At 39.8% G+C, this 12,254-nt stretch overlaps 1 protein-coding gene across 1 annotated transcript in view; it reads right to left on the reverse strand.

The window, feature by feature from the left end:
• Positions 1-1,549: 1,549 nt before the first annotated feature.
• Positions 1,550-12,254, reverse strand: part of CPLX1 (complexin 1) — a 105,002-nt gene continuing 94,297 nt past the window's right edge. Inside the window, exon 3 of the mRNA XM_057408582.1 lies at positions 1,550-2,584. Coding sequence (XP_057264565.1) covers positions 2,387-2,584 — 198 coding nt within the window. The 3' untranslated portion in view covers positions 1,550-2,386. The remainder of the gene's footprint in view (positions 2,585-12,254) is intronic.

Genomic DNA, 12,254 nt, shown 5'->3' on the forward strand with positions numbered 1-12,254 from the left:
CTGCCTTTGTGACAAATGGTGAGTTTTCAATTCTGTCAGGTTGACTTAAATAAGTTTAAATTACTAGCTGCTGAATTTTCATGGGGTGAGTAGGACACTCCCCCTAGAAATAGTAAATTGCACAACATAGTTATGCTACACCCAAGCATGGATTCAGAGATAAAGAGTGCTCTGGGCTATTAAAGTCTTGAAGGGGGTGAGACATTCACCTTGCTTTAAATGAAAGTTAGGAAAAATACCTTACTGACATTATCTGAAAGAGTAAAACCTGTCTTCTTTTTCCTCTGGGAAGCCCTTGGCAGCTGGTACTTGAATGAACACACCTTTTTTGTAGACATAGCCTGAAATAAATTGCATCTTCCATCAGCTGGTTCTGATTTGTAGATCAGTCAAACTTCCTCAACCTTTACCTTGCATTTGGTAGAAACTTACAGTTGAAATAATTTGTGAAGAAGCAATGGATAAGAATTGGGTAAGGAGGGCAAAATAAATACATTTTTTCTGTTTCATTATATTTTTTCTCTTTTATGAGAGATACTGCTAAAAGGCACAGAGTTCACAAGCTCACTGCCTTAACCATGGTGCAGATTTGTTCTGCTTACCTGACAAGATGATAAATATCTTTAAAAAATTCTTGTTCAGGGAAGTACTGAGATATTTGCCTAAACTCTCTTCCACTGAAGAAGTGCATCAAGGAAATTCCATTGAAGTAAAATGATTAATTTAGGTATGTAATGAAGTATCTGAGATTGCTTTCATTTTTGCTGCCAAATGTCTTCCATATACTTAGGAAACTTCTCTGTTCCTATGACAGGGGTGAACAATGGTGGTTCTACCAGACTAAATCATGATTTTCCTACAGGACTGTAAGACTAAGATGGCATGATGCTCTCACATCAGCAACTACAGAGACCTAGACAAACACAAGAACTCCAGGATGGGCTCTTCAAATGACAAGCCAGATACCTGATCATGAGGGTCTGTGTTCAAAATCAGATTGTCTGTGTATGTAAGTCTGTGTATATACCAGCAAATCAACATCTGCAGTAGAAGTTGGCTTATCTTATGCAGTTACTCAATGTGTACAGACCTGTATTGAGGAGCCCTCCGTATCTGTGTCTGGGAAAGGCAGCAAAGATAATGGTGAGAGAGACGTTTCCTCCCACCCTACTGGAATCAAGGGATGCCACACACAGCGACAATATTAATTAGCTTCTGCACAGCGCTGGAGAAGCATCTTGACTTTATGCCTTTACAGTAGGTAGAGACTGAAACCTACATTACACAGCTGGAGCAGCTGTGTGGGACAGGAAAATAAGTGACCTCCCCAAGGCAACGCAGTAATTTAGCATGACTCATAGCAGGCATACCCAGGATTTCTGGATCTCTAGGGCCATGTATGGCTAGCATTCAGGCCACCACACTCTCCCACACACTGCAGGAAAGGGTGGACAGGACATAAACACAACAATACACTGAAATTCAAATGTCCATCCTGCAAACACTGCTGGGAATGGGACAGCTGAGTATGGCACTGGGCAGAAGTTAATCAGAGTGACCTGTGTACTTGGTCATTGGCTTCAAAGGGGTTGGGGAGGTCCTCTATCAGAGCACCGTGAACTCGCCTGTGGTTTCAGCTCTCTGTATGGCAACTGTCTGACCAAATCTGCCTTTTCAAGTTAAGTGTATGGCTAATTCCCAAATTAACATGACTCTTGCTTAGATTCTGAGGCATCTAACAAACCAGCATCTGAGGGCAGATGACTCACTTCTTCCGCAGTTCTGAGTGATGTCAGCTGTGTAAGTCATGCCTGATTTACCTTTCAAATGATCTCTTATTTATGCCAGTGATGGAATTAAAACAGGAAAGCTCTGCCCCTGGGAGAACAGTGATATCCTTTCCAAGGGCAGACGTGCTCAACATCAAATGGCTACTGTGAGCCAATCAACAAGAAATAATGGCTAGTAATTATTATCAAAAATAATAAAAAGAGAAAGAAAATTAAAGAAGCCACTGTTCACGTTTAGTGAACAATCCTTCCTGCTTTGGATGGAAATGCACATAAGGTTGTTCCTTTTATATGCTTAATGTACAGTTGCCTTAACATACATAGTACTATGGCTTATAATAAAAGTTGTGTAGTTTGCAGCTTTTTTATTTTTACATCCATTCAGAGGCATCTACTGGATGTGACTATATACCAAAAAGAAACGGATGAGCAAAGGGCAAGAGGCAGTCAGAAGGGAATGGGAAGCAAAGGGAAACCCAGTGAGCAGTAAGGGGCAGAGGTGGGGCTGCATGATGGATGGAAGGTTGTAAATCCCCATTGGGCAAAAGAAAAATTCTTTGCAGTACTGTTTATGCCCATCTAACAGTCTGCATCTACTACTTCTTGAACATGTCTTGCAGGGGCCCTGGTAGGTATTTGATGACTGTGTCTAGAATGCTTTCTTCTTCCTCCTCCTCTTCATCCCCACAGCCAGGAGGGATAGCCTTCTTTGGGCGTGTCAGACTCCCTTCAGCATTAGCTTCCAGTGCAGCCTGAGCCTCTGCTTCCTTTTCTTCCTTCTTCTTTATCCCATACTGCAGGAGAGAGAGAACACATTGTCAGTCACCTGCCGAACTGGATGGCTGATGAAACCAGCCATCACACACAGTGCTTCATATTCTGCAGTATGAGCATCACTGTTCTTATCTGCTTTTTCACAAAGACACCCAAATTACACCTCCTAACAACTCTCCCACTAAGTGCAGCCATGTGGATGGACAGATCTCACAAGACAAGGAGGTGCAATAGCCATAAACTAAAACACAAGAGTTTTCAACTCCACATGAGGAAGTACTTCTTTACGTTGAGGGTGGCAGAGCACTGGAACAGGCTTCCCAGGGGGGTTGTGGAATCTCCCTCTCTGGAGACATTCCAAACCCACCACGGATACGTTCCTATGTAACCTGCTTTAGGTGGCCCTGCCTTGGCAGGGGATTGAACTACTTGATTGCCAGTGGTCCGTTCCAACTCTAACAATCCTTTGATTCTGTGACAAGACAGTCAGATGCTCAAACCACTCAAAAACAAGCATGGAAGAGAATTTGGGACTACAAGGAAAAGACATTAAAAGTGGGACAGAAAGACCTAGTGAAAATAAACCTTCATGAGAAACTCTGTATTTTCCCACTGAACTCTGCACTTCTGGGGCTAAAGCTTACTCACATACAAGAGAAATATCATTAAGCCTATGAGTAGAATAGATGTCTCAGAGTAGAATAGATACCTGAAATTTGCTACTCCCATTAAGAATTAAAGGTGTGCTATTAAGACTTCATATGACTAATTAGAATCTCTTTTTTATGATTTAATAGAGAACTAAGTATATGCCTGAGTAAATCAGATTAGGGAGAGAAGTGCTGTAGTATCTCAGCTCCCACAGTCATTAGGACTTTCTTTAAAACTTCTAGTTTGAAGGGATGCCAAGGGAAACTATTTCTGCAGTATCAACCCTCAACACTCTCAGCTTTCATGCATTTTGGTGATTCACAGGTTTTGAAGCTCTTTCCATAAGTGTTTTCACAGAAATTTTGGAGGTTATGGTGATACACGATTAGAAATAAATTAACCAATTCAAGCTGTCCCATGCAAATCTACAGAAACAAGGATACCTGCAAGCTACCCTCTTTATTATAGAGTCATAGAATGGTTTGAGTTGGAAGGGCCCTGTAAAGGTCATCTAGTCCAACCCTTCCATAGTGAGCAGGGACATCTTCAATTAGATCAGGTTGCTCAGAGACTTGCTCTGTTTATTCAGATCAATTTAAATTTCTCAGACTTTTTCTGACTATAAATATAAGTTACACTTTCATAGTTTCTTTTGTCATTGATACAGTCTCAGATGTCCCGCTTCTCAGTGCCCAGCTGTGCTTCAAAAAGTCCATTGGCATGTTGCAAGGATTTTGGTCCCCAAGCTCCCAGGTTGCCAGGAACATTCTTCTTCTCAGTCATTTCCCCTTCTAACCAGATGTTTTTACGGCTGCTGACTCTTGCCTGCTCAATAATTTCACAAGCACCTGAAAGATTCCTTAAAACCATTTCACTTCAGCTACATTATAGAGGCATTTGACCTTTGTAAAGGAAGAGGAAAGGCTGTAGCAGCTATCAGCTTCAAAATTATTGCTCTGTAGAAGCTATTCCTTTACAGATGCCTAAATTTTAGTTAAAGTGCCAAATGGAATTAAGGTTTGTCTCAGTACATCAGAACCATAAGGTAACTAACTTAAACCCAGGCAAAGAACAGCAAAATATTTTACATGAATAAGCTTGAAAAGGACTTTTAAATGAAAATTAGATGTTATTTAAAAAAAAATCAAAGAATCATGTTGGTACAAAATACTCAGTATTTTCTCATATCAATACTGTGGTTCTGCTGAATAGAAATGAAGTAGATGCTCTTTTCATTATTTTATCTTGTAATTTTTTTCCATTAAGTGTAGACCAAATTGTTTACAAGTAAAGCAAAAAATTCATTGCTGCTGTCATGACTTTTTCATTTCAAAGGGCTCTTGGTTTTGGCAAGAAAATCCTTCATTTTTGAACAAAGCCAATATTTTTGCTTTGTTTCTTCACTGTCATCAAGATTTAGGACAACATCCTGCAAGGTTGAAACCAGTAACTTCAAAACCACCTAGTTCTCTAAATCAGTTCTTCTAAAGAATGTTCATTAAGGACATTTGTTTTATGATTTTTATACCTAGTGGATGCTGGTCACATACACATTTCGTGGGAGAGATGTTCAAGACAAACGAGGTCTCCACATCTGAGGCAAAGGAAGCATTTGATCAACTTATAGTTGCAGGGCTGAACAGGAAAAAGAAGATCCAGCATAGTAACAATAACCACTGCATGGGGAATGACATACACCACGAGGCTGTGTACAGTCTATATATAACAGGCTAGCTAATGCTCACTCTCCCTCTCAAGTCACAGGTAGACCCCTCTAGGTGATTTCCAGTGTAACTTTTCTACAGACTTTACCTTCCTTTGCCACCTAGAGGACAATAGAGGAGACAACACAAATCATAGTAACACACGTGTCCCGTGCATGCTTTCAGATCCTCCATCTCAAGACAATAGTGGGTTGATCCTCTCTGTCAAGAGCTTGTTGAACAAAGATCTAGACCACCGGAAAGTATGGAACAAAACCAACCACTCAGGTGCTACTATGTGCTAGGATAGAGGGAAGATCAAAGATTATATGGAGGAAGTAGCACAGTACTTGTCAGCCTGGTTCCTATCCATAGCAATTGCTACAACATGTAATAATAAGCCATTTCTGCCTAGTACATATGTAACACCCAAATACAGATTTATTTCGGACAAACGTAGTCTTCTCTTGGAGAAAGATGGCATTGTATCAAAAGCAATTTTTATAAGAAAAGATCAGTTCATTGTTATAATTTAAGGTTGGTGGCATTTTCTAATGTTTAGATTAGTCAAAATGTAATGCTTGATGATTCATAGGTGAATAAAATGGAATTATTCAGGTTTGAAATTGTTTCAGAGGAAATCAAATTATAACAAGGGAAGTTAATATGAGCAAAATTTTAAAAAAGCACCTGGAGTCTTCACTTGAAATCTGTAAAATGAAGTAAAAAAATAATTCCTAAAAATATAAAAATGACCTTTTTCATGCTCTGGCTTTCCTGAGGATGGTAAATATTGCACTATATATATATAAAAAAAAAAATTAGGGATGACAACAATTTCATTATTTTTTTTCAAAGTCCAACCCTACAAAATTTAATATCAGAGGCTTTATTTATACCATTATCTGCTTGGCCTTCACTCATGTCACCATACAATTGTGGAAATTATGGACCTAAACCAGCAAGATGCTGAAACATTTTAAGTATGTAAACTGCATTGCAGCTTTTAAAGTTATTACTATGCTGTCACATAAAATTGTTTTCACTGGGTTGTATGTTGGTGAAATACTGGCAGGCTGGAATCCTCAGTCATCAGGTGGAAAGAACAGGGAAAAATACCATGGTGCTCAGTTTATCCCACATTCACTCAGTGGATGCCAGGAAAAGACTACAGTAACAATCAACTTTGTTGCCATTTCTTTCCTTGCCTATTCTTTCTGCTTTCCACAAGTCATAGTAAGTGCATGAACTAGAAACATGTTGGAAATCTGATGTGACTCTAATGGCAGAAAGTATGTTAAGGAATAGGGGGACTGTTCAGCCAAGATGGACCTGCAGCTAAAATGTCAATCCACTCAAAGGTAGTTACCATTTTTTATGACAAACTAATCATTGTTTATTAAAAATTAACATATCTATCTAGCAAAAATCTGGCTTTCCAGGAAGACAGCTAGAATCGAGCTTAAATGAGTAGTTTATTTGGATCAGATTTTGAACTGACCCTCTAGGAACAATAAGAGAAGCTAAGGAAATACAGGAGTTTTTGTGGGGGATAGAGAGACTGCATCATGGGACCAGCAGAACCTTAGCAGTGAAGAGGATTCTGGAGTCTGAGAATAGGCAGCTGCCAAGATGAACACCTTTCCCATTGAGATGCCAGGCAGTATGACCCTACAGGGACTCTTATACTCTGAATAGGTATTCAAAAGACCAACAGAGTGCTCTTGCTGACCTTAGCAGTTTGAGTTATCCATAACACAATAACCATAACATTATGCTACTAATATTTACCATGATTGTATGCTGCAAGATTATTGTAGTTACTACGGTTAATTTAGTTAATCGCGTAACTGTATCTGCTGTTGTTATGGTTGAATTACCATATTTTACAGCCTCTATAAACTATTAAATATCATTGTGTATATACTTCATATAGTCACAGAATATCACTGGATATTCTCACTGGATGCTTTTCTTTCCTCTTAATACATGGATAAAAAGGAAATGAGGACTAGTGGTTTTGGTACTACATATCTGTCCTGCAACCTAGACTTGAAGTGTCAGCTACTGGGAATGTGAAGAAGATAAACAAAGATGAGTTTAATTCCTTGGAGCAGAAAAATGAATTGTGTTCCTTTGACTGGCTTCACATGTACACAAGTCTAATTGGTCTTCAGTCTGCATCACAAGAAATAACACTGCACATCAACCAGCATTGAATTTTGGTTTCTTGGAATAATAGAAAATAGAGTGGCTTGGGTTGGAAGGGACCTTAAAGCTCATCCAGTTCCAAAACCCTGCCACAGGCAATGACACCTTCCACTAGATCAGGTTGCTCTAAGCTCCGTCCAACCTGGCCTTGAACAGTGTCAGGGATGGGGCAGCCACAGCTTCTCTGGGCAACCTGTGCCACCACCTCATCACCCTCATAGGGAAGACTGCTTCCTAAGAGCTCATCTAAATCTCCCCTCTGTCAGGTTAAAGCCGTTCCCCCTTGTCCTTTCCCTATAGGCCCTTGTCAAAAGCCACTCCCCAGGTTTCTTGTCAGCCTCCTTGAAGTATTGGAAGACTGCTCTAATGTCTCCCTGGAGCCTTCTCTTCTCCAGGCTGAACAAGCCCAGCTCTCTCAGCCTGTCCTTTGTTTCTGGTACTGGTTACATTTCTCTTCAGGGAATTTTCCTCCTCAGTGGTTTTGCATATCTGCAGGTGGTACTGCATCCATGTCTGAACAGATGTGGCAGATACAGCCATCTCTGGAATTATTATTTTATATAGCAGATGAGCTTTTAAAAGCTACTGAGAGATTTCAGTGTTTCTTCCTTATCTTGCTTCATATACAGATTACAGAAGACCTTGTCTTTCCATACACAGCCCTGCCTATTAAGTTTCATTTACATTCAAACCCGCAATACAATAGAAAAAGAACCAAATTATTAACCAGACTTGAAAGGATATGGTTAGAGAAGACACAGAGCAATTTTCCCACCCTTCCACCTCAAGGGCTAACTTGACCCGAACCAGTCCTCTTCCTAGAGACCTCAGCTGATGAAGAACTCTTATCTGCAACTTAACTACTCTTTACAATTAAAATATTTCTCCTTATGTCTAACTTGATTATTTCTGAAATTTTTTTTTAAATGAAAAAAAAATCTGGAAAAAAAAAAGGCACAGCTACTGCAAAAAGATTTATCTCTTATCTGCCCTTTTGGGCTTCATTTATTGTATCTGCTAAGTTGTATTTTTTTCTTTTATTCCCAAGGAGAGCACCAGCCCAATTAAAATCTTCCCACCATTGCCTAATGGCACCTTCTGCTAGGACTATATATTGGAAAGAAACAAACTGAGAGGAATGGGTAAGGTTTAGCACTGACCTTTCTCTCCACAACTGTACAGAAAACTACTCTTTCTGTAATACATCCTGAAGTCTTTCTACATGATTTCTTTGGTCTCTGAGTGAACAGGCTGCTGAGTACACCTTTGGCTTTAAGTTTCAAGTGAAGATGAGGCAATGTTCAGTCAAAGTCTTCAGAAAGTATCTGTCATTTTGTTGGTCTGGTTTTGTCTTTTTACTGGTGCTGCAGTATTGCTTACAGATGTTACTGTTATAAGTGTGCTGCTGTGTGTTTATGTGACAACATAAACAGCATATTTTCCTTCCCGTATGTCTATTCCCTCCAAGCCCCTGAGCTGGTGATGCTGCAGAATGACAGAAGGGTTTTCCTACAGGGGATGGTAATACTGGGCACTCTGTTCTCAGCACACAGACCTGCTTCTACATGAGTCTGGCCCAGAAATGTGCATTGCTTCTTCTTCCACCTCATCATTAGGGATTTCCTGAGTTCATTTGTGCATGAACATCAGCTCTTTTTTGTTAGTATGTTTGTTTTTGTTGCCCATGTTGGATGAGTCTTGAAGCAACATGGTCTAATGGAAGGTGTCCCTGCATGTGGCAGGGGTTTGGAACAAACACAAACCATTCTATGATCCTACAATTCTATGATTCCTGTGGGAATACCCATTGACCCCAGAATCCAAGAGTAGTGCTGCCCAAATCAATAGGCACGGAAGTCGTTTTAATGTTGCCCCACAACTGACACAGAGGAATGTAAAGCAATGGTTTCCTGAGTAGGTCTGATACATACTCAACAAGCCTTGATACTTTACTTCGATTAGCAGCAACATCACATCTGCCCAATGCTTACCATTTGTGTAACTGTAAGTGAAAAACAGAGGTACATCTTGTTCCTGGTTGCAGAGGACACTGAATTTACTGCTGGTTCAGATCAAAGGGAATCTTTCCATTAGTCTCGATGGAGGTGAGACCAGACATACATGGTTAGAGAGATGGGAGCCATGTTTTGGCTTGATCCACTATTATTGCTGACTCTTCCGAAACAAACTGGCCATTGTGCTCCCCACTCAACCAACTGAACTATGTGAGGTTTTCATAGTCAAAATGCTCTTTCCCATCACTGCCTTCAGGCTGTGTGAACTAGTTTGTGAACTACAGTTTCAGAAGAAATTTACTCCTCTTTGGGAAGAAAGGGTCTATAAGAAAGGACAGGCATAGGTATCACGTATGTTTTTCAGAATACTCAGCAGGTGACATGATTTCCTTCTCTCTGTGTTTGCAAATATGTTTCTTTTCTTCCTCTTGTGTATGCAGCATCCATATTAAAATGATGTCTTACTGCATAACGGTCAGCCTTAGTGAGAGGCAATGAGGTTCAGAGAGTTTCAGGAGTGGAGTTAATTAAATTGCTGTTGAATAGCAAAGACTTCCATCTTGTAATCAGAGAAGAAATCTCCAGAGTAAGCAGAGAATATCTGATTCATGAAGAAAAACACAGGATCAGAGGCTTCAAAATATTGATTCTAGGTATCTGGAGGTTTGGCTGAAATCACCACTGACTTACGACTACAGGGCACAAAGTAAGTACTGTATGTGTTGTACTCCTAAGCCTATTAGGTCCTTCAGAAAATCTCTCCCTCAGAACCTGACTTGCAGCTTCAATTAGAAAAATCTGTGTCAATTCTATTCTTCAAAGCAGATGAGACATGATAAGAAGAAAGTTGCGTATTTCAGAGTAAGAATTCAAGTTTAATTTCTTATATGTTACAGTGGATATTGAGTTTTGCTCCATGACCACCAGGATGGGGTCAAGCTGCAGAAGGCTCCCATGAGAACAGGGCATCTTTCAGTTATGCGGAGCAGGTGTGCTCCTAGCCCAAGTGGGTTATGATTTCTTGTGTTTCCAACATTTGCATTTTGAATTTTACAAGGAAAACTTCCCAGAAGCCAGTGGCAGGGACTTTGGATATAGACAAATACAGTCACTTGTGTAAGTTTAAAAGGATTTATGTTACAGCTAAGTATCTGACAGAATAAATAAATCCACAGGATGTATCTGTGTTTATGTGTGCAATTTTCAAGATCAGAACATGGAGTACAAGCTGCTCCTCCTCTTTCCTGCTTCCTGCAATGTTTTTCTTTGACAAATGAAAGCCTTCCTATTTCTACAAGGCTGGTAAAATTAATTCCCTGGTGTGTTGCAATAATTTAGATCAGGTATAACCATTTTCCATAACCTCTGTTTACCATACGTGAAAGGATTTTGGTGTTTTGTGTTTTTTTCCCTATTTTTTTAATTTTATATTTTTTTATTTTATTGTGAAAGCTGTAGTCCAGTCAGTGTAGGTCCAGACTTGTGTTTTACAAGAATTTAATACAAGTGGATGAGGAGTGACTCACCGCAGGATGAGTAGTCAGCTTTGTCTTACAGTGCAAAGCATGCTGAAGACTCAGACAACTGCCAAATGAAACAGTGTTTGCCCTTCCAGGGGAATAGGGAACTTGGTTACTGCTCCTGAGGATTAGAAATTGTTATCAACCTGCATTGCTATGTTTGTGCTTGCAAGGGCTCATCATTTCATTGTCTTAAAGATCACAAGCACTTTGACAGACTGGAAGTTGAAGCCAGATGAAATTCAAAGGCTGAACCCTAAAAGGCTGATTCATTGCAGTAGATGATATCTCAGTAGATAAACTACATGATCTCTCTGCATTTGATCCCTTTGCAATTCTATGGAAGACCACTAACACAGATTAAAAAAAAAATATTCTATGTGCCATTTTTGTTTCTGGCATGTTGCATAAATTTCCCTGTGCACCTGACGGCTCTTGCTATTATGACCTCTAGGTTGTCCTTGGCATTTTGTAGTACACTAAAAAATGCTCTTGAATATAGATATGCACCTGTTTTTTTTTTTTCACCAGCTTTTTGTGTGAGCTGTATGGGAGAAAATTAATTTCTTCTCGGTGGACAGAGAACTCGTGTCTAAGATTTACCTTTCCGAAGGGTCTGCACTGACTGAATCTGCTCTGAAGGAACCATTGCTTATAGTGATGCCACACAAATTAACAAGTTGCTTCCATGCAATTCTCATGAGGTTATTCTGTCCTCAGTACCTGCCCTGGATTGATTGATAGAATAAGTTTGACAGGACATGAATCTCCATAAAACTTTTCAGTAAGAGTTCTTTTCGTTCTGTAACTTATACCAATGTTTTCAATGTTGACTTTGCTGACAGCATAAGATAATGTAATTGGTAGTAGTAATGCATCTGGAAAGATTAGTTAGGTGATTATCTTCAGTCCTTGCTGTGAGACCATTTAATTTTTGTCATCAGCTCTTTGGGGATTCTTCTGGGTGAAATAAATCCTACCACATCCCACTGTGGCTAGGATCTAATTAGCACACACACCCTGACAATACATCTGTGGAGACCCAGGCATTGCCACAAGCTCAGAGACAAGACTCAGTAAAATCAAAAGTAGCTAATCAATTAGTTTCAAACCTTTGACACACACCTCATTCTGAAGTACAAAAGTACTTCTCAATCCCATTAGCTGGCCACAGAGGGGAGAACTCTGACATCAAAATGATTTAAAAATGGGGAGAACACTTCTGACATCCAAAAAGAGCAGGTAAGAAGGCATAAATATTTATTCACATGCTGTAGTCCTTAGCAGGGACATGAAAAAAATGAAGGGCAAGTTACTTACCTCTCTCTAGCCGATTTTGATCTGGCACGCACACCAGCCTCTTTTTGTAATTTTAGGTAGTTTTCTTACTGCACAATAGGCTGTGGAAGTCATGTTTGTAGTGAATGAAAGTTGGTAAGGGAGAATATCTGGTGCATCTCACCTATCCAGTTGAATAGCATTAATGATGTTACAGAGCTAGAAGGCCATACTCAGGCTTTGTAGTGCTGCAAGGCCCTGTTGCTATCACCAGTTTGGAGAGCTGCTGTCACCTGCGAACAGCCACTGCAT

This window comes from Pezoporus wallicus, unplaced genomic scaffold (assembly GCF_028554395.1).
Source record: "Pezoporus wallicus isolate ANWC-B61680 ecotype Strahan unplaced genomic scaffold, APGP_CSIRO_Pwel_v1 contig_6223, whole genome shotgun sequence".
Classification (NCBI taxonomy): Eukaryota; Metazoa; Chordata; class Aves; order Psittaciformes; family Psittacidae; genus Pezoporus; species Pezoporus wallicus.